At 56.5% G+C, this 23,148-nt stretch overlaps 1 protein-coding gene across 3 annotated transcripts in view; it reads right to left on the bottom strand.

Annotated features, from left to right (window-relative positions):
• Positions 1–23,148, bottom strand: part of SHANK2 (SH3 and multiple ankyrin repeat domains 2) — a 619,022-nt gene that overhangs the window by 435,268 nt on the left and 160,606 nt on the right. For all 3 annotated transcript variants that reach the window (XM_071217914.1, XM_058304998.2, XM_071217913.1), the window contains 2 exons: positions 12,371–12,487; positions 3,662–3,739 (listed from right to left, as the gene is read on the bottom strand). In XM_071217914.1, the coding sequence (XP_071074015.1) occupies positions 3,662–3,739; positions 12,371–12,487 (195 nt within the window). The remainder of the gene's footprint in view (positions 1–3,661; positions 3,740–12,370; positions 12,488–23,148) is intronic.

The following is a 23,148-nucleotide window of genomic DNA, read 5'->3' as shown; positions in this document are numbered from 1 at the left end:
CAACTCCTCTCCAGGGCGGATTCACGGAGGCGCCATCACAGCCACGTCCCTACGGAAGACCTGCTTCCCTACAAGAGCAGCGTGCGTCTGTCTGGTTCGTGTTCTGCCTATGTCAATTTTGGAATTTTCCAATTTCAACTCATACCATTGGAGACACAGGCAGCCCCCACGCCCCCAAGGGAGGAGCTGTGATCCCGGGTGAAGTGTAAGGTCATGGCAGGAAGTCAAGTCACCCTACCCTCGCCCTGAAGTCCATGTGGACTTTAACAGTTGAAGGCCAACCCAATGGCTTTGTTCTGGAAGCACTGAACAAAGGAAAAGACTCAGAAAGGCACCGGGAGGAAGCACGGACAGATGGGCCGCTGAGTGGATTCCATCGGTTTCCCCAAAAAGTTCAACTTCCAGTGCCGCAAGGCCACCCAAAATGAAAGACCGCCTTCCTCGCTGTCTGTCCGCCGATGAGGCAGCTTCTTCAACAACAACATTAAAAGGACGCTGGGGCCTCTGGCCACTTTCCAGCTGCCGCGGCATCTATTAAACGCGCGACGTGAGAAGCATCGCTCACCCCTCTCTGGCTAAATGACTAAATGTGCAAACTCGATTTGGAGCTCAAAGCAAAAGTAAACGAGACGCTCACAGGATCTGAATGGCACAAGCCAGAAGAGGGCACCTCAGGGGACACAGAAGGTCACTGTCACGGCTGAGACCTCCCCCACGCGTCCTCCCCCAGACAGGGCTGCTGCGGCGAGGCTGAGCGAGCCAGGCTGGGAGTCGTCGAGGCAAACAGGAGATTGGCAGTGTGTTTCTACCCCCAAGCAAGCCTCCAAAAGGAAGGCTAGAACTAACCATGCAGCGGTCCACGTAATGACAATACACAACTCAGACGAGCAGTCCAGGCTGGACAGCAGCTACAAGCACAGCACAAAGCTCTTGCAATGCCCACTCCCCAAATACAGGGGAAGGGAGGTCCCAGGGAGATGACTGGGGCTCTCGGGGGTCTGGCTCAGATCAAGGGACTGGAGCAGCTCTCATGGATAGAGCTTGAGGGCACAACACACCTGACCGTATTTACTGAGCATCTGTGAATGCCCAGCTCCAAGCAAGAGTGATCTTGGGAGTATTCGCTTAATTCCCAAGGAATTTGACCTTCTTTTCCCTATTTTGTGCTTCGAATTTTCTGCACCTTTAATGTACACTGTAATGGCTGAGAAAGGTCACAGCGCTTAGCGTCTGGCTGGCCGTGCACAAACTGCGCTGCCCCCTGACCAGCTGTGTGGCCCACATGGTTTCTTCAACCTCATCGTAAACTGGGGACAACTGGAGAACCTGCTTCCCAGGCACACATGAAATGGGACTGGGCAGAGTGCAACCAACCACTCCCAAGCACAACCCCACCTGCAGGCCCCAGCGTCTTCTTAGCACTCAACACCAAGGTCACACACTCACACACACGCCCCGACCTGAACAGACACTGCACCTTAGACAATTCTGAGTGTCACTCACTGCCACTTGTCTCTGCTCCTGGAACTCTGATAGGCACCTGCCGAATACAGCCTGGGTGTATCATGCAACAGTGACACCCAGGGAGAAGGACCGCCCTCTCCAAACACGCCAGGCCAAGATGCCTCCCAAACACAAGCCCCATCAGGCTGGAGGAGCAGGGAGGCGCTTCTCCCAACACCCGTTTCTACCCCTCTCCCTTGCCCTACTCCCTGCTTTCCTTGGTCCTTCTATTTCTTGAGACTTGTTTCTATTTTGTTTCTTTTTGATTTCAGATTCAGGATTTGTTTGCAGCATTGGATGGGGGGACTCAAAAATACAAAGGATCACTGATGTGCACCCCAGGCCAGGATGCAAGATAAGCTGAATGCCAGAAAGAAGCAGCCTACCGGCTCCAGAGCCCAGGGAACTGAACTCAGAGCGTGGAGACGTGGGGAATGCTGACCCAGCCACTGATTTCAGAAACTTGTGCATGTATCTCTTCAGGTCTCCATTTCTTCCATAAAATGCCTCTTTTACTGATTTGTTGATTATTAAGTAGGAGCTCAAGGAAGAGCTTCTCACAAGCTTTAAAATTTTGTGCAAACAGAAATATTCACCATCATCATCGCAATCATCAACATCCTCATCTCCAGCATCGCAACACCAGCATCACCTCCATCACCACCATCATCACAGCCATCGCCATCATGGCTATTGTCACCATCACCACCAACACAGCCATCACTGTCACGCTATCATCACCATCATCACCACCATCATCACCTCCATCATCACCACCATCACAACCAACACCATCACAGCCATCATCACCATCACCACCACCATCATCACCTCCATCACCACCACCATGACAGCCAACACCATCACAGCCATCATCACCATCACCACCATCATCATCATCATCACCTCCATCACCACCACCATCACAACCAACACCATCACAGCCATCGTCACCATCACCACCATCATCATCACCTCTATCACCACCACCATGACAGCCAACACCATCACAGCCATCATCACCATCACCACCATCATCATCACCTCTATCACCACCACCATGACAGCCAACACCATCACAGCCATCATCACCATCACCACCATCATCATCACCTCTATCACCACCACCATGACAGCCAACACCATCACAGCCATCATCACCATCACCATCATCACCTCCATCATCACCACCATCACAACCAACACCATCACAGCCATCATCACCATCACCACCACCATCATCACCTCCATCACCACCACCATGACAGCCAACACCATCACAGCCATCATCACCATCACCACCATCATCATCATCACCATCACCACCATCATCACAGCCATCACCGTCATGGCCATCATCACCATTATCACTGTCATCACCACCATCATTGTCATCACCTCCACAGCCATTATATCAGCATCATCTGCCATCATCATCATTGTTCAAGAGAAGCCAAAGTTATAAGTGTTTCTCCTTTTCTTTTTCTTCCCTTAAAAATAAATCACTGTCCGTCTTTTGATTCTTAAATATAAGCAGGAATCAGAATCCCCAGAGAGCATTTCCAAAACTTAAATCATTTAGCTGAAGAAATTTTTTTCACTCTAAACCATCTGGCCAGCTACATCTAGCATAGCCAAGGACTCTGGCTTTTGTGCCCCACCATGGAAGCCCATGGCCCAAGCAGGGTTTGTGGGGCTCTTTCTCCACCTGGCACAGCATATCCAGCAGAATTTACAGGTGGACAACAAGCCACCTCCCCATGAGGTTCTCATTGAGCTTCCCCTGTTCATAGGGCAGGCGGTGAGGCAAGCGTTTTCCAGCAGCTGCACAATTAAAAGCCTCTACACTGTCACTGCTTTTGCAGAGCTGCAATCTTGAATACTCCACAGACAAATCCTGCATTATTCATTCTGCTTGGTCTAATAGGAAGTAAGCCAGAGCTGAACAGGCAAAGAGAAATGCAGCCGCTGCTTCTGCACTAAGGGATGGAGCTAGTGGGGCAGCTTCCACACACACCACACACCCACCACGGCACGAGCCAAGCTCATGTGAGACACACAAATAGGATGTGTGGACACTCCCATGTGTGGACACTCAGCAGTTTCCCACAATTGACCCGCAGACAGGTGGCATCCTGCTTTTAAGGACTCTCTTTACCTGGAATGGAGTCTGGCTGTTGTAGTTTTTTAATTCTTTATTTCCACCTCGAAACAGCAGCACTCTTGCACAGCTGTCCTGCAAATTGGAAAGAAGAAATCTCCATGTAAAATGACAACATAGATATTTTCCAAAGAAATCCATCCAGCGGCTCAAGCTCACAAGCCATCAGGAAAATGTACATGCAAAGTTGTGCACGAGGCTGGCGAGGGTGAGGAGACGGGGCCCCATAAGCTCCGTGCCAAGACATGGCTGGTGCAAACATTTTGGACAGCAACTTGGCAGAATCAATAAAAACGTCAAACGCACACGCCCCGTGACCAAACGATTCATTTATAATGTATTCTACAGAAACATTTGTGCATCTGCACAAAGATATATAAAAAGTGAAATACAGCAAGTAAAATGCAGAAAGAAATAAAAAACAGAAAACCCAGAGACAGTATAAATGTTTTAAAATAGGGAAAAGTGGGAATGACTTCGAGGGCAGCCTTCACCGGGGGAGTCATAGGAACAAACGAGACATCGACAGCAACCAACAGGAAGCCCGTCCGAGAACTGCTAAGTAGAAAAGGGCAAGTTTAAGAACAATAATAAGGTTTATTTGCATCCACTTTTTAAATGAAGAGTCCATAATATTAAAAAGCAAAGAAAAAATATGGAAGGATGTTCACCAGCTCAAAGTATTTATTTTCCAGGACAGAAAACAGGAAAAGAACAATAGGAATCTCTCTTTTTAAATAGGCACACTTAAGTTTCTAGATGTTTTTAAAAAGCAGATAATACTCATTACTTATGTATTTTTTAATGATAATAAGTCTATTCCTGTCAATTTATTAGCATCTACTACTTGTCCATAGGAGCCAAGAGAGAACTTCCTGCTAGCTCTCAATGAGGAAGGGCATGGACAGAAAACAAAACGGCAGACTGCAGATCGGTGAGAAGCACTGCCTTCACTTGGACTCGGAGGGGCCGCGGTGTGCGTGGCCATGAGAACTCCCCGCACTAGCACCCCCGAGGGGGGACTTGGACACCCCGACTTGTTCAGACAGGAGCCCTGCCCCTCTGCCCCTGCAAGCCCTTCCAGGCGCTCCTACGTCCTACCCGGGGCGTGCTGGAAGCCCTATCTTACAGGATGTTTCTTTCCCACAAACGAGTAAGAGCAAATTGCCTCCAGGTGGGCCATTCCCACCACGGGGCCAAGGTCGGGAAAAGCCGGCACTCATCTACCAGGGATTACTTCGAGTCAACGTTAACCAACCCCCTGGGCACACGATCAATCACACGAATATTTGCAGACTTGAAAGTGAGATCAGATCCCAGAGGGCTAGTTCAAAATTAAAGGGCAAATGATTCGCTCGCCTAGTAATTACACCTCGTGCGTGTGCAGCGCCGTTCAGAAAGCGGATCCGCCTGCTCCTTCTGATTTGGCCTCCCCGCAGCCTGCCGGGGATAACGTGCGGCCCATTTCAGAGAGAAGGAAGCAGAGGCCGCGCGGCTTTAGGTGAGAATCGACACCAGCGTTCAGCTTTGGAGAGGAAAATGTGGGCGAGCGGCAGCCGAGGAGCTGCTAAATGAGGAGTGAAATCGGCCTTGCCCGGCCGTGAGCAGCCCCAGGTCCCTCCCCAAGGGCTTCTGCCATGCCAGGTCCCGTCGTGTGGCGTGGATGTAGAAAGGATGTGCATTTCAGCGTGAGGAACAAAGCCGAAGGAGAAGATTGTTTTCCTTGAACCTTGAAATCGTTAGCTGAGTGAAATGAGCCAGACACAAAAGGACAATATTTTGTGATTCCACTTATGTGAGATATCTAGAAAGAAGAAATTCAGAGAGCCGGAAAGCAGAAGAGAGGCTGGCGGGGGCCGGGGAGGGGTGCCCCCTTAGTGGGAGCACGGCTCCTGTTGGAGTGATGGAAAAGTGGTGGTGGTGGACGGTGATGGTGGAAGCACAAAACTGGGAACGGACTGAAGGCCATCGACGAGCACACTTAAAAATGGTGACGGCGGCAAATGTTGCATTTCATATATGTCTGTGTGTATGTGTGCGTGTTAGCACAATAAAAAACAGATTTAAAAGAGAGCATCATTTTCTTTGGTATGAACTTGGGGACACACGTCCCTTAACGAGCGCACCCCAGTGGCCCGCCAGGCCGCCATCGGGCAAGGGCACCGTCTCAGGGGTTTCTGCCTCCTTCGGAAAGCCCAAGTGAGATCGAGTCATTGTGCAGCTGAAGGGACACCCCAGAGCCTGCGCTGGCTCTTTTACGGGGCGCCTGCCTCGCCTGGTCCCGTCCCAGCCCTGGGAGCCAAGGTCTCTGCCAGACAAAGTCACGCAGTATAAGTGACTCCAAAGGCGCAGGGAGGAGGGGAGGGCGCTGGGTAGGGGGGTCCCTCTGGGGAGGGAGGAGGAAGGGGTCATGCCAGGGAGCCAGACAGCGGGCCGGAAGGCAGGGCCGGGAGGGCAGGGGCTGGGCCACACAGGCCTTGGGGTTTTCTAGAGGGGGCTGTCGGTGGAGAGGGACGCCAGCCCAGCTGCGTTTGGAAATGCTCTGGCGTTCTGCGGGAAGTGGACTGTGGGAAGGAAGACTGGAAGGAAGGAGAGCATGCAGGGGAGAGGTGTTGTCACCGGGGTGGGGATGGGGGCAGCAGGGGCGGAGGAGGTGGTTTCAGGGGTTGACAGGAGGGGTCACCGCAGCCTAGGGGGGCAAGAAGCACAGAGATGTGACCTCAGACGGCAGGGGGAGGCAGGCGCAGGCTCCTGAGCTGTTATCACGGGTGGAATTGCATCCCCAAAAACACCTGTGCTGGCGTCCCGACCCCGGGCTCCTAAGAGTGGACCTTACTGGGAAATAGGGTCTTTGAAGATGAAACCAGGTAGGCAAGATGAGGCCAACTGGAGCATCCGATGGGGCTGGGTCCTTGTGAAAGGGGAAAGGGACACGCGGGCACACATGGGCAGACCGAGGCAGAGGCCGAGCGACACGTCCACTGCTCAAGGACGGCCTTGAGCACCCAGAGCTGGAGGAGGCAGGAAGGAGCCTCCCCGTGGGCTTCAGGAGGGGCTGGGCCCTGCCCACACGCGGAATTGGGGCTTCTGGCCTCCGGCACTGGAGAGAACCCATTTCCGTGGTTCGGAGCCCCCCAGTAGGCGGTGCTTTGTTGCAGCAGCCCTGGAGGCTGCGGCACCTGCCCCAGGGTGATGACAACGGCCAGCACCCACCAGTCTCACTGCAGGGAGGGGGTTGAGGAGGGAGAGCACCCAGATGCCACCAGCTGAGCGGACCGAGGAGGAGCCCAGGCTGCCACGGCCTCCACGGAGGCAGCCACGGGGCCGACAGGCGCTCGTGGGACCCAGGAAGGCACAGAGACACAAAGAGGAAACGGCCCGTCCCTTTTCACCTAGACATGCGTTAGAATCTAAAGACCTGCTCTCCAAGAGGCAGGATTGGCTTTTTACCTTCGAGGCAAAGTGCCCTGGCCTAGTAACCTCTGATATTTAAAACTCCTTTCGCTTCATTCATTATCCAGAAAACAAACACCAGGCTGCTTTCCTCCCCCGGAGGCTCTCGGAAAGCCGGCGTGAGGTTGAGGGAGTCGGCAGATTAGACATAATTTGCTGCTTACAATCAAAGCCCTAATTAGTTGATTTCATAAGAGAAGAAGAGAGAATATTCTGATCATGGGGTATTTTATTAGAAGCACAGAGCTAAGGCCTGCCTGAAATGGATAAAACACATACGTCAACCTATAAACGTAGATGCTCTTAGATTTAACAAGAGAGAGAGGTTTGCAAAAGCCAATCACCAGTAGCATCTCCATCCTCACCATAGATATGACATCAGCATCACCATCATCCTCATCACCCTCTTCATCGCCATCATCCTCATCACCAGCAACATGACATCAGCATCTCCATCATCCTCATCGCCACCCTCAACCTCACCATCGATATGACCTTATCAGCATCCTTATTATCTTCATCACTATCTTTACCATCACCATCATCCTCATCGCCATCTTCACCATCATCCTCATCACCATCAATATGACATCAGCATCTCCATCATCCTCATCACCACCCCCAACCTCACCATCGCTATATCATCAGCATCTCCATCATCCTCATCACCCTCTTCATCACCATCATCCTCATCACCAGCAACATGACATCAGCATCTCCATCATCCTCATCGCCACCCTCAACCTCACCACTGATGTGACCTCATCAGCATCTCCATGATCTTCATGCCTATCTTCACCATCTCCATCTTCAGCATCAGCATCACCCTCATCACCATCTTCACCGTGACCATCACTATGACATCATCAGCATCTCCATCATCCTCATCCTCATCTTCACCATCATTCTTAGCTCATCCTCCTCATCACCATCTTCATCACCTGGGAATCTTAAGCCCATGAGAAATGAAACATGTTGTGTACTTAAGTGATCTGATGAACTATAAGTGATACATAAATGTACCTTGTTGAATGTATATGTAAATCTCTTGTTTTAAGTTTGAACAATCCTGGGGCTGAATATATTGAGAAAAAATGTAATGAGTATTATTCAAACGTGAAGTGAAAATGTCATGCAGGATAATCAGTGAAACGTCATTTGTGTAGACTTTGCAAAAACAAAAAGACAGAAATGTTGTGGGAAACTGGCTTACCTGGTCCTTATTGTAAATGTTACACCTGTTCTATTGCAGATGTTGCAGTTGTTCCCTATTATAGATGTTGCAGTTCTAATAGCAAACAGCTGCTTGGTAGTTTCCAATAAATGCAATGTGGAAACTAGGGTTGAGGCTCTCAGTTCCAGAAGCTGTGAGTCTCCTGGTCCCATCTTTATCTCCTCTCTTGTGTCTTTCTCTCTGTCCCTTTATTTTGTAAAGCTCTGCGTTGCCTTCCCTCTGAGCAAACCTCCTGCTGAGCTGGCTCTCAGCAATCACCACTCTCACCATCACCGTCAACCTCATCACCAGCAACATGACCTCATCAGCATCTTCATCATCCTCATCGCCATCAACGTGACATCAGAGTATCACCATCCTCCTCCTCCTCATCTTCATCATCACCACCCTCACCCTCACCAGCAACACGACATCAGCATCTCCATCACCACTAGGCCAACGACTAACTGTACAGATGGGAAGAGGAAGGGGCAGTGTGTGCAGGTGTTCTTGATGATTCAGGGACTGGGGGACACTCCTGGAGCTTGGTGTCCAGAGGCTGGTGTCCTCAATGTCCTGCATGTCAGGAAGAGTTCTGGACAACAGAAGACCATCCCTACTATATCCATGCTTAGCAAATCCCGAGTGCTGGAAGACTCATCCAAAGAGACAGGAGATACAGAAATGGGACAGAAAATGACTTTATTCAGCCAACTGTGCAGCTCCACAGGGAAACATTTCTATCAGTGAGGCCCATACAATTACCAGTAGACTCAGTGGTAAAATGGTGGCTGCCCAGATTATGAAGATTTATGTGACTCTGCACTCACTCCATCAGAGCCATCTACTTAATTAACAAGGAGTCCAGCACACTGGTCCAAGCCCGAGGGCAAAGCAGCTCCCTCACAGCAGGTTGCTCAGCCTCACTTGGATTCTGAGGTTCCTGAATTGCAGCTAGTCATCTCTATTGTCAATAGACTCTCTGGGTATTAATATGGGGCTATAACTTAACTAAGTATCTCACTCACTCTCCTGTTGCATTATCATCATCATCACCACCATCACCATCATCATCACCACTATATCATCACCACTATCATCATCATCACCACTATACCACCACCCCCATCACCACATCATTCTGGCCACTATTTACTGAGCATCTACTTTATACCAGACCACCATGTATTTTCTACATTAAGCCTATTAACAAGCCCATGAGTTAGATACAGTTCTCCCCACATTACAGAAGAGGAAATTCAAGGACCAACAGAGCCGGCAGGTGGCCAAAGCAGTCCGGTCACTGTCTCCAACTTCCCTGGGCTGCGTCTTAGCCTTCCCACTGCCTCCCCACCTCAGGCAGCCTGTGTCTCAACACTCACCGCCTTCCAGGGCTTCCTGCCTTCCTGTTTAAAATTGCTGCTGTGGCGTCTGGTACCCGCCCCCGTGCCTGGCCTGATGCAGCCACGTGCAGCTCTGGGGACAGTGAGGTCTCAGCATGCTGGTAATGCCAGGAGGTCAGGAGTGCTGGGTGGTGCGTGCTGGGCCAGGGCTGGAGGACACATTCGTTCCTCCAGGTGCTTTGCTCTGTTGCCGGAGGATGTGCGTTCTCTGGGACACACGGCAATGTAGCAGCTTCACCCACCATATCACAGGACACCCTGCCATGTCCCGCTTCGGAGAGGGCCCGAGGGAGGGGATGCAAGATGAGGACAGTGGCCCAGGAAGGGGCAGGAGGGATGCCCAGGGCTGGACTCTGGAATGCTCGTGCCACTCTACTTGGACGTGGTGTCAGGGCCCTGGGGCCAACAGACCAGAGCCAGTGAGCCGATACAGGGCAGCCCCATGGGGAAATGCCAGGCGAGGAGTCAAAAGCAGGCAGTGCCGCCTGGCGCGCTTCCACCCCGCTGAAGAGGATGGACACGCAGGCTGGAGCTGGACAGGAGCAGGCTGCCCTTGCCCTGGGGAGCAGACAGCTGTCTGCCTACATGCAGAGGCTTCCAGGCATTCCCTGTCCCTAACTCAGGTGGGGGACAGCAGTAGATGCAGCCTTCTAGCCCAAGGGTGAGCAAGCTACAGCAGGCAGGCCATACTGGCCCACCGCCTGCTTTGTAAATAAAGTTTTATTGCCACAGAACCATCCCCATCATTCATTTAAAATTTGCCCGTGTTTGCTTTTGGCTAAAATGGCAGCACGGAGTAGCGTGGGCGCGTCCATGTGGCCTGAGAGGCTGAAGTAGTTACTAACTGGCCCTTTACAGAAAAGGTCTATCGACCTCCTCTAACTTTGGGGGCTTGGGAGGCAGGTTCCTGGGAGCCCTGGCCAGCTCGAGCCCCCTGGAGACCAGCCGGGAGGCCGTGGAGAACACAGGGAGACCGTCGAGCTCAGCCCCACGTGGATGCGGACTCCAGGCCACCAAACGTGTTTTCACCTGTCCTAATAAAAAATGCATCCACCCTTTCAAAGACCATCCTGTTCACAATTATTTCAAGTGACAAAAAACATACTTTTCCTATTTTTTTTCTTTTCATGATAAAATAGGCTTGAAATCTACTGGGGAAAATTAAGGACTGTTTTTCCCCGTCGAAGGCAGTAATTAAGAAGCAGATGCTGCTACAGATGTCTGCACAGCAGAGCCAAATCTCACGATGGGAGTCTTTCTAATGCGACAGAGCAACTACCCACAGGCGCGCGAAGACCTTTCCCCTCCGCGCGCGGGACGGGGAGGGGTCACGGAAGGGGCCCCAGATGCCTGCAAATCGCCTCGGTGTCATTCTGTTAGGGAGGATGCCAGCTCCCCCACAAAACGCTCCTTGAAGCCCAGCTGAAATGCCACCCCAACCTCACCTGGCCAAGCGGCTCCCATGCCGGGCACAGCACGACAGCGAACAACGGTGGTATACGACCCCGAGAAACGGGGCCAAAGGGGGAAGGGCTGCCAGCAGGGAAAGCAGGGGAAGCAGAATAACCCCGTCCCCCCCAGCTCTGTCTAGCAAAGAGCTGCAGAAGCAAAGTAAAAACCAACTCTGTCAGGGGTCAAGGGAAGGCATCTGAGTTGGTCCTTGAAGGATGAATAGGAGTTTTCCAGGGCAAAGAATCTAGGAAAGTGTAATAGCTGAAAGGAAACTGGGGAAACTTCAGCATGGCTGAGAAGCGGCAGTAAAGGGGGATGGAACAGGACTTGGGCATAGGCTCAGATTTCACCCTAGAGGATGCAGCAAAAACGCCAGGATGATTTCCTGCATTGGGTCGAGGGGATAATGCTGACGGCAGGGGGCTGAAGGCACAGGGTGTGCAGAGGCCCTCTTCCACGACTCCCCCGTTCCTCCATGCGAGGAAGCCCCCTCCCACTCCACCCTCACGCTTGGGGTCGCTCCAAGTTCCCTGAAAGCAGAGAAAGAAGAATGAAAGAGGGGGGAGAGGATGGACGCACGCGGCCCGGGATTATCGCGTGAGCTGTGGAATCCTCCAGACCTGCACCCAGGAAACAGGTGCCCCCAGACCCCCCGGAAGCAGGGCCCACAGCACCCACCGTCTCCCTCTCCCGGGGAACCAGCGGCCGTCCCAGTCTGTCCCTCCAGGCCAGCAGCTCGGGACGCGCCGCTCAGGGTGCTGACCCATCGTCCCGCTCACGCCGCCCAAGGACAGGGGCCGAGCCCACACCCCTCAGCACTGCCCACACCTTCGCCTCCCAGCTCTCCGGCGTCCACAGTCCGCCTTCCGCAGGAGCGTTTGACCTGGTTTGTTCACACATGCGAGCCGTGTCTCCCGCAAAGGTGCGGCGTGACGGAGAAGGCCGTGGCCTCCTTGTTACGTGTGGTCGTGGGAGACCCGCTACGGGAGGGCGCCACTGGAGCTGGCGGGACCCGCACTCTCCTGCCCTGAGGCCCCGCTGCCCCGTCCTGATCCGCCAAAGGCAGACAAGGGTCAGGCCGTCCCGCCTGCCCGGCACGAGGTGCCCAGCACACAGGGCTCAGGGCCGGAAGGAGCTGCCGGGGGGGGGGGGGGGGGGGCGGGCTAGGGCGCGGCCGGCACTCACCTGGTTGTAGAGGGCGCAGATGTGCAGGGCGGTGTTCCCCGAGGCGTTCTGGGCCCCCATGTCTGCCCCATAGAAGAGCAGGTGCTCCAGGTGCTGCACGTGCCCGTAGCGGCAGGCCTGAAACAGAGACACGCCTGAGCCACGCTCACCGCCAGCACCCGCTGCCACGGGGCCGCCGCCCCCCCCCCGAGGCCCCAAGACCACGGTCAGGGCCTGGGCAGGTCTCACCCACCTGCCTCCCCGGACCAGGGCCCTGGCCACGTCGGCACCCAGGGGCTGGGGGAGGGGAGCAGGGACGGCGGGGCGGGCTGGGGGTCTCGCAGGGCCCGGGGAGGCGCTGGCCAGCCCAGCGGTGCTCACCGGGACAGCTGTCCCCGCTCGGGGACCCAGGCTCCACCGTCCAGGGCGGGGGCAGGACACGGCCGGGGAGGCCTGTGCGCCCTCCGCGGGTGCCAGGGGAGCGTGCCCTGCCAGCCTGGCTGAGCCGTGCTACGAGCTTCTTCCCTTCCAAACCGGCAGCTCTGGGCTTGAGCACATCTGGGCCTGAGTGTGGCTCCTCCATTTTCCAGAACTTTCCCCTTTGGAAGCCACTCCCCATCCGTGACGTGGGGATGACACCACCCCAGCTGGGTCTCGTGAGAAGGGCACGGTGCTCCCCCGGGCTCACAGGGAGGAGAGTGGCTCCTCGAGCGGCGAGGCGGGCATGGCTGCCCGGCTTGGGCCGCGGCTCCAGGGCCCTGGCGGGCAGCTCTGGACCCGGGTGGCATGTCCCATTTGGTCAGCCCCACCCCGGCCACCAGCACGTCCCGGCACCTTAGGAAACGCAGACACACAAAGGCAGCCAGGCCGATGGCCCCCAGGGACGGCCACGTGGATGGGACATAGCCGGGCCTGCCCCACAGCCCACCCACGCCCCGAGCGGCGTCAGGGACGGCCGAGCGCGGGCAGCTGTGCGCAGTGACAGAACACAAAACCCCGGGAGCCAGGAGGACTTGCTGGTGATCGAGACCACGGGAGCAGCGCTCAGCTCCGCACCATCGTGAGCGAGCTGCCCTCGCCGTTAGCAGTGGGGAAAGGTGGCCAGGAAGGGAACGTCCGCGATTAACTGGATGAGCTTCAAAGAAACAATGAGCGGGAAACATCCAGTGACAATTGCTCCGCCTCCTCTAAAATAGCCTCCTTAACTTACAAAGCACGAGGTCCTCCCGTGGCTGTCAGTGCTCTATAGTTTAATATTGTTTATGACTTCCCAAAAGGGCTATTGATTATGTTTGTGAACTGGCCTGTTCCTCTGGGCGTGATACTCTGTGACTGATGTAAATGCAAAGGCTCTCCATTTACGTGATTAAGTCAAGATTAGGGCTTTGATCTGAGCACGTCATTAGGGCAGAGATGCTCACACAGAAGTAGACACAGGAGGACACGGAGGTCGATACACAGATCAGTGAGAGGAGGGGGCATTTCTGGGACTTGGAGTTGTCCTGAATGATACTGCAGGGACAGATGCTGGACATGATACATCCTGCCATAACCCACTGAACGGACTGGGGGAGAGTGTGAACTACAGGGTCAACTATTATGCACGTGGTGCAGCAGTGCTCCAAGATGTATTCACCTAATGCAATGAACGTGCCACGAGATGAGGGGGGTTGCTGATGTGGGAGGAGTGGGGGTGGGGTATATGGGAACCTCTGTATTTTTTAATGTAACATTTTTTGTGATCTATGTACCTTCTAAAAAAAACAATTTTATAAATAAAAATAAAAATAAATAAATGTTCTCTGAAAGGAAAAAAAAAAGAAGCCGATACACAGAAGCAGATACGCAAGGGGAGAGTGAGCTCCACAGACACGGAAGAGGATCCGACGGCCTGGGTACAGCGATGAGCCCTTCCCCTCGTAGTCCACACCTGACCTTGCAGAGCAGCTGAGCCGGGAAGAAACGAGCCCTCCAGCCTCCAGCTGAGGTGAGAAGCCTTAAGAGGAAGAGGAGGGCTGGACCCTCGCAGACGTCGCCCGCCATCTTGCTCCAACACGTGGCAACAGACTTGGGTGAGGAACTGACCTTGGGCTGGCCTCTTCAGGGCCCTGGGGCTGTAGCTTCTACCCCAAATAAGCACTCTTTGTAAAAGCCACAGATGCTGGCCCGCCGCGTCAGCCCCCCTGGGCTGACCAAGACAGTGCCTGGCTCTGGTAACAGCCCCTGCCTTTTCCTTCGGGGGCCACCCCTACCCCACACTCGGGCGCGGGGAGGGGAGGAGCTGCAGGGAGCTGGCTTCCGTCCTCCGGCCACAGGTGTGGGGTAGGGGTGCCCCATGGCCCCAGGGGACCGGGAAAGACCCGGGGACCCCGGGACAGAGAAGCTCGCGCCGTCCTCTTGGAGCTGCGAGAACCCGCCCACCCAGAAGGGGCGCGTAGGACGACAGTGGACAAGGCGGGCCGGCGGATGCACACGCCCACCCACACGGGCCTGCGAGGACCCCCGGTTGGAGCTCCGGGGCCGGCTCCTCAGAGCCACGGGCCTGCCTGGGCTCTTCAGGGCCATGGAGACCAAAGGTCGTGTTTCCCACAGTCCAGGGGGGAGTCCCGTTCTTGCAGGTGAAGATGCTCCGGCAGATCTCCACGTCGTTAGCTGGAACTGAGCTGCTCTTTAACGAACGAGGAGGCCTGCCTCGCCAGAAAGGCGGGGAACGGGGGAGCCCCCACCCCGTCCCCGGGAATCTGAATTTGGGAGGTTTTAAGTGACACCCCTGGATGACGTGACGGCATCGCTCCCTGACCCTGCGGACGGCGTGTCTTCGGCCTGAAGGACTTGAAGACCCAATTCTCGGGACCGACGTCCAACAGGGAAACTGAGGACGGGGGAGAAGAAAGGCTCAATCCCTGAGATTAAATCAAGAGGTCAGCACAGGCCCCGCGGCGGAGCTGACCCGGCGCTGAGGAGCCAGGGAGGACCTTGACGTCAGGTCCACGGGACGAGAAGTGGCTTGAGGTTCCGGTTGGAGCGGAGCCCTCGCTGGTGAGGGGAGCCGCTCGGCCTCCTGACAGCCAGGCAGCTGCTTCTGCCACCACCTCCCCGCGTCCCCGGAGCCGCCCGTGTCGAGGCACGTCGCCTCCCGTCTTCACTTTCAGGCTGCCGTCAGAGTTTTCTGCTCGCTCGTGGCCATTTTCTTCTACCTTGAAGAACACTGGTTTATTCCTACGGCCAAACCGCCCGGGACCCTGGAGCCACGTCTCCTCTGCGGCGACCTCGGCGCGGCGCGCTGGGGCCAGACCACGGCGGCCTGCTCACCCCCCGCGGGGTGGGGACCCCGGCCAGGAGCAGCTTCTTCTCATTCTTGAAAGCTCTTGGGCAGCTTTTTAACGGTCTTCCAAGTGGGTGATGACCAGAGATGGCTGGGGAGCACGGCTGGGACACGCCGGAGCTACGGGCCTGTCCGCGCCCCGTGAGGCGCGTGCGAGCGCCCCCTTCTGCGCGGGCGCAGGGCCCGAGCCACTGGTTAAGGATCAAAACCGCCCGGCTCCGTTCTGTGCTATGAGAGCAAGTGGCACAAAATAAATACAAGCTCATCCTCTGAATAGTAAAAAATAAAAAGGAGCCCAATGCTGCTCGACTAGACGCAACGCTGAGCGGAGAATCAGGAACGGACAGACTCGGCCTCCTCCTCCTCCTCCTTCCTCCAGCTCTTCTTCCTTTTCGTCTTCTCCCTCTTCTCCTTTTCTTCTTTCTCTCTCTTCTTTTCCCTCCCTCTCTTCTCCCTCCTTCTCCTTCTCTTCTCCCTCCTTCTCTTCTTCTTTTCCCTCTTTTTCATCTTCCTCCTTCTCCTTCTCCCTCTGTCTCTTCTTCCTGTTCGTCATCTTCTCCCTCCTTCTCCTCTTCTCCCTTCTCTTCCTCTTCTCCTCCTTCTCCTTTTCTTCTCTCTCCCTCTCTTCCTCTTTTCCCTCCCTCTCTTCTTCTCCCTGCTTCTCTTCTTCTCTCATGCCTGCGCTTCAGAACCCAACCAGAGAAGTACAGAAAGGGCTCACACACAACCCAACGAGAACCATCCAGAATGCCACAATCTTAACCCTACGGCTCACTTTTCACTTTCGAGTGCCTTCTTTTCCAATCCCTGGCTGTTGAACTCCAGAGGCGGTACCTGCTGAGGAGGGCAGCCCTGTGGGGCCAGAGGAGGGCCGGGGGTCAGGGGCTGCACAAACAGGTTAACGAGGGACGGGAAGCGGGAGCAGGGCTCTGGGGAGGAGGGGTCGCATGCAGCAGGGAGAAGAGCAGAGGAGCCCCGGGGAGCAGGGGTTGGAGGTGGGGGCATCAGCGTGAACTCGGGGTTTTCAACGGAGGAAGTAGAGAAGAGCACATGCACATGCGTAACACGCGCTGCGAGAGGGTCCACGGCAGCCCGGCGCAGGCACAGGGGCCCGCTCGCTCCCGTGTGCTGGTTTCCAAGGGCCATCCCAGGCTGAGATGAACCTGAGCCCCTGGGAGCAAGGGCTGCTTCCACGGATGAGGCCGGAAACAACCAGGTCTGGATTATCTTGTCGTGGCAGGAAGAAAGGAAATGCTCAAAAACTGGAGGTGCCCCTGGCCCAGAGTGGGACCCGAGGAAAGCTACAGGGCCAGGAGGCCCATGTCCACGCTCCAGACACAAACGCGGGAGTGAGGAAGCGAGAAGAGAAAGCGCTTCCTATACCGCGAGGCCAAACGGAGAAGCAGCAATGGGATTAGGAACTCCGAGCAGCGGCCACCGCAGTCACGGCCGACTCGGGCGCGAGATGCCGATGGCTCCTGAAGCCTCCGGGCAAGGGGGCGAGGAAGGGGCTCTGCACGTCTCGAGAGCCCCACGGGCTTCTTGCTGCTGGAAGCAGGAAAGGAGGCCCTGCCGGGGGGAGCTCGAGGCCCCACCTCGAGGCAGGGAGGGGGCCTCCTGGGAACGGGGCAAAGCCTGCCCCCTGCCACCGACCGGACGCAAGGCCGGAAGGCAGTACCACCTCGGTGGTGTACCCGCCAGAAAGGCGGAAGCTGGCTCTCGCCAACAGGGAACGCTGAGCAGACCCCAACGAGAGCCGTCCTACAAGTGACCACCTCGGAGTCTTCAAAAGGCCCCACCACGACCAGCAAGGGGAGACCGAGGGGCTCTCCCAGGACATGTATGAGCCCAGGCGGGGACAAGTGGCCAGTCTCGAACACCGCCTCTGGGTGTTCTTTACGCTAGCCCAGCAACTCTAACTGTGAAATCGAAATAAGTAAGTCATGTATAATTTCCTTAAAGTAGCACTTGCGTGACATGAAGACTCAAAGGCCACCAAAGTGTCCAAGGAAGAAATCCTTCCCCAGCATCAGCACTGCCAGCTTTGTGGCTTTTTCTGGAAAGGGCGTTGTGTTGCTGGCCCTCTGGAGAGAAGGCCGGCGAATGGCTGAAGGCGTTAGTAAACACGGCCCCCGAAGAGGGTGTGGCTCACTCATTTTCCTGAGGTGGTTTTTGAGATTGCATGTGCACGGGGCTCCACGGTACTATCCTCAAATCTCCGGGGGAGGCCCAGGCAGGAACTTTATGGGGAAAGCACCCACAGATTCTGGGGTCACCCAGCTCTGCCTAGCGCCAGGCCCGCCACTCACCAACCCCACAATTTTGTGTGATTTAGGAAAAGGGGCCTCCTTCCTTCAAACCCTCTCCTGCCACCTGCTGGACACCGGAGAAGGCCTGGAAAGCTAAAACGACAGCCAGGGGTACAGCGCCCCCCAGAGTTGTGTGACTTTGACGTGCGTGGCCGGGGAAGCGCAGTGTTTGCTGCATCGCGGCTGAGAGCGGACGTCTGCTGAGATGGACCCCTACAGCCCCTGCCTGGTTCTGTGCCCCAAACGCCACCACGTCTAAACCACGCAGAGGCCACCCCTGGATTCCTCAGGTGACCATCTGGAGACTGACAATGACCGGTCAGAGGGGCTGCCCGTCGGTCCGGAGGAAACTACCCAGACACAGGCACCCCTCGCAGGCCTGAGCCAGCGCGGCCCTGGGCCCCCCGCTCCTTTGTTTTCCGAGGCCAGATGGGATCTGTCAGTAGCTCAAGGAGAGCCGGGGCCAGGGCCCACGGGGGAGCGGGGGCACCGCGGGGGGAGCGCGGCACACACCGGAAGGGGCCCCGGGCTGCCCGGGTCCCACTGTCGACTGCCGCACGCCGCGCCGGAGGGTTCTCAAGCTCAAGTTCCAAAAGGAAAACGCTTGTCTTCCGACTCCTGCCCAAAGCCCCCCGCCGCCGGCCCCTGAGCCGCTGCCTGGACCCTGGGAGGCTCGGCTTTGCGGGGCCTCACTTAAAGCACGACGGCAGAGCGGAGGCTCCGACCCCAGGCCTGGGCCGGCGCCCGAGTCGTCCCCTGCGTCCTGCCCCGCAGCTCCCTGTCCCCAGGGGCCCGCTGTCCCCCCACAGCCCCAGAGCAGGGGCCGACGGGAGCAAGAGCCGCCGGGCACGTGGATCCGCCGGTGCGCTCCGGGGAAAGTGAGCAGAGGCGTGTGCGAGATGCGCTCTGGAACCTCACGCCCCCAGCACGGAGGGCATCTCCTGGACTTGAGGTCAACCGGCGGTGATGCCAGCCATCCAGGAAGCCGGTGGCCAGCACAGCTGGACTCGGGCACTGCCGCCAGCCAGGAGGCCACCTGGCGCCGCCTGCTGTGGCAGCTTTGCCCCCGGGGAAGGGCAGCTCTCTTCCTTCTCCAGAGGGAGCCCCGGGAAGGCAGGGGGGCTCAGGGCCACAGAGCCCTGCCCCTAAAAGCAGGGGTGGCTCATTCCTGCAGTCCAGGAGCCAGGGCCGCGGAGGCCTGGCTGCACAATCTGGGCAGGGGCGGCCCGAGCCCTGGCCCTCCCGCCGAAGGGGCCTTGGTGTCCTCCCGCTGTGAGGATGCACTGACCGCGGCCCCCCGCCCAGCGCGAGGCTGGCCGTGGTTCTGAGGTGATGCCGGCGGCCGCGTGGCCTGGGACGTGCCAGGCCCGTGATGGTGCTGCGGGAACCCCGTGTCCTCCAGCAGGGCGGGGTCCCCACCTTGCCCGTCCCTCTGCAGCTGGCCGGGGGCCCCTCTGTGCCCCCCAGAACGAGCCACTCCCCGCTGGGCCTCCGGAGCTGCCTGCTGGGCCCCGTCCCGGGCTGAGCTCACGAGGACTCTCCCCCGCTCCCCACCCTCGTGCGCCAAGGAGCCCCCCGGCGCCTGGAGACGGAGCCCGGCGCAGCCCCCGCCCCGGAACCCCAGCAACGTACAGGGAGCAGCGGGCCCCGCACAGCCCCCGCCCCAGAACCCCAGCAACGTACAGGGAGCAGGCGGGCCCCGCGCAGCCCCGGCACAGGCCGGACGTCGACCCCACAACGAACGTCCCGACCAGACGCGATGTGCAGGCCACCAGGCACAGGGCCCCCTCCTCACTGGGCGCAGGCCCCCTCCTCACCGGGCGCGGGGCCCCCTCCTCACCGGGCGCGGGGCCCCCTCCTTGCCGGGCGTGGGGCCCTCGGGGGACAGGGTAGCTCAGCTCAGCCCTGGCGCTGTCACTGCTTTACGGTGGAAACTGGTCACTTAAAACGATCACTCATGAGCAGCAACCAGAAACAAGACGAGGATGAAACAAGGAAACAGCCATCAAGAACTGCGTGGAAGTCCAGTGAGACGAGCCAGGACGGCTCTGAGCAAACACCTCCCGCACATCTAACTGCAAATGACCGCTTCCTAGTGACAGTATCCAGCACGGCCGGGGGACGAGGACGATGACTGTGGGGACAGCTGGGACTGAGCCCCTCCCAGGGGCCGGACATGGCCGCCCGTGCTTCACGTGAACTGTGAGTCCTTTCACTGATGTGTCTCATGAGCTCTACAAGTAAACCCATTCCAGGGACTCGCCATCAAGCTCAGAGAGGCTGTGTGACTTGCAGAGGCGGCCCAGGAAGGTGAAGGATGCACAGTCCACTGCCTAAGAGGAGACCTGGCCTGGCCCGAGGACACAGAGTAGATGATTCTGGGGGGGACACACAGGGAGCCAGCCTTGCACAGGCCAGGCCAGGAGAAGGCACCTGGGCGACGGGACCCGAGCCCTTTGCCACGCCGCTGCCCCCTCACTGCCCCACGTGGGGCCCGAGGCCCCCTCGTAGCACGCCTTGGGGTCCCGAGGCAGCCCACAAAGCACCTCTGCTCAGGCCAGCGCTGGGTGCTGGGGCGGTAAGCGACCCCGGGACGTGCAGTCCTCTGCCACGAGAAACAAAGAAGGCAGTGACCCCAGCTGTGACCCATGCTACTCGGGACGTGGCGTTTTCACTTTCTTCTTCACATGTCTTTGTATTTTCCACAATGTCCATTGTGAGCAGGTAATCAGGGGGAAAAAAACACAGGGTAATTAAAATTACAACTTTTATTAACTTTTTTAAAAATTAAAATTAATAGATCACATAGAATATTACATTAAAAAAAAAACACCACACCAGGGAGCCACGAGTGCCTACAACTGCGAGCAGGAGAATTGCATCCAGCATCCATGTGGAATCTAAGCCCCCTCTTGACATAGATGTGGAGTGGACACAACCATTCCAGGGTCCACACGATGGAGGAATAGAGTATGGATTAGAGTGGACTTACTGATATTCTCCTATGGAACTATTGTGACTAGTAATGGAAGAAATTGTAGCATTGATGTGGAGAAAGTGTCCACGGTAGCTGCTGAGGGTAGGGAGAGGGAGAAGAGATATGAGGTGGGGGCATTTTCAGGACTTGGAGTTGTCCTGGGTGGTGCTGCAGGGACAGATGCTGAACATTGTTTGTCCTCCCATGGCCCACTGGGTGGACTGGGGGAGAGTGTAAACTACAACGTAAACCACTGTCCATGTGGTGCAGCAGTGCTCCAAGATGTATTCACCAAATGCAATGAATGTGCCACGATGATGAAAGCAGTTGTTGATGTGGGAGGAGTATGGGGGGGGTGGAGGGGTACATGGGGATCTCTTATATTTTTTGAATATAATATTTTTAAAAAATAAAGAAAAAAAAAGTAAGAGGTTCCCATATAACCCACTCCCCACCCCCACACCCCAATCATTTTTGTAAACTGTATTTTTTTGAAGATACACAAATCACAAAAAAGGTTACATTATAAAAAACCTAAGAGCTTCCTTCCCCTATCCCCCCATCCCCCACAGGCAGCCCAAGTTCAAGGTACGTGCACTTCCGAAGTCGGCCTGCAGAGGGCAGGGCGCCCCCGCCTGCTGCCTGCGGGGCTGCCCTGGAGATGCCTGGGGAGCCCCTGAACACCTGGCCCCACGCGGGGCCGGACAAGAGGTGGCCAGAGGGCGCGGGTCACAGGCCCGGGCGGGAGCAGACCTGCTGGCGGCCCCGGGCCCAGGTGACACCGCCAGGGGCTGGCTGGACGGCGGTACTGCCAGCAGACAGACTGGGGAGAACGGCTAGGCCCAGGAGCCACGTCCACCAGCGCTGTGCGCTCATCCTCCCCCCATGTTCTTCTGCCACCGCGAGGCGGGAGGAGCCCAGCCGGCCCCAGGCCCCTGGTGGACGCCAGCTCCGCCGCTCTCCCTGCGCAGGTCGTTTCTCTGAGTGCTGCTAGCTCATCTGGTGGACGGGTCGAGCAGATGCAAAGAGCGGCCGCGACACTGCTGGGCCTGGGAGGACGGCGCCGCGGGCCCTGCCTGACCTTGCCCCGTGCACCCCCGGGGCAGGCCCGCAGGGACGAGGGAGGGCTCGGGGCCAGGTGCGCGGTCACCCTCCTCCCACACCGACCTGAGGGGGCTGTGCTGTGACTGTCGGGTCAGGTGCTTTAGACGGGGGAAAGTAGGAGGGGCGGAGGTGACCGATCTCGGGAGAGGAAAGCAGTGGGGGTGGGGGGCACGGGCCAGCGGAGACCTGGGCTCTGAGAACGATACGGGGGCTGCTCGGCCTCAGACCCCGCGCTGGACACAGGGCCAAGGAGCCGGAGCCTCGGGTGTGGACACAGAAACACGGCGTCCCGCAGCGAGCTTCCCAGAATGCACCTGTACAACACGCACCTGCCCAGGTGAAGGCCGAGCACCATCATCTGCCCCACGTGGCGGGGACAAGCGCCTCTGCCCGCATCCCTCTCAGGCTCCGCGTTAAGGGCGTTGTATCAGTCAGCCACAGGGGTGCTGATGCAAAATACCAGAAACTGGTGGGTTTCTATAAAGGGTATTTATTTGGGGGAGGAGCTTACAGATACCAGGCCATAAAGCATAAGTTACTTCCTTCACTCAAGTCTGTCTGGAGCAAGATGGCTGCCGACGTCTGCGAGGGCTCAGGCTTCCTGGGTTCCTACATTCCTGGGGCTTGCTTTTCTCTGGCTTCAAGGTTCTCTTCCCTCTGTGAGCTGACTTCCCAGGGCTCCAGCTTAAGGCTTCAGCATCAAACTCCAACATTAAAAGCCCTCACCTCTGTCCTCTGCCACGCCTCTTACCTGTGGGTCCCCACCCACCAAAGGTGGGGACTCAATGCCCTACTCATAACTTAATAACGCCCAGGTACAGATCCGATTACAAGCATAATCCAATATTTCTTTATGGAATTCATCAGTTATATCAAACTGCTATAGGCTTTTTCATCTAAATCCTTCCATTTCGAGAGTTCACAAGAAAAGCGCCACAAAACCACGGCAATGTCGAAAGGGCAGATGAATATCGAAAAACAATCCACCTGGATATTTTCACCAAAGATGATCTGATTCCTGCGGCATTATAGAAACTTTTGACTGTCTTCTTGTGCTTATTTTTAAATTTTATTTTGGTAAAAC

This window comes from Dasypus novemcinctus, chromosome 10 (assembly GCF_030445035.2).
Source record: "Dasypus novemcinctus isolate mDasNov1 chromosome 10, mDasNov1.1.hap2, whole genome shotgun sequence".
NCBI classification, from domain to species: domain Eukaryota; kingdom Metazoa; phylum Chordata; class Mammalia; order Cingulata; family Dasypodidae; genus Dasypus; species Dasypus novemcinctus.
The sequence above is the reverse complement of the archived record's forward strand: the minus strand, read 5'-3'. Positions and strand labels throughout refer to the sequence as shown.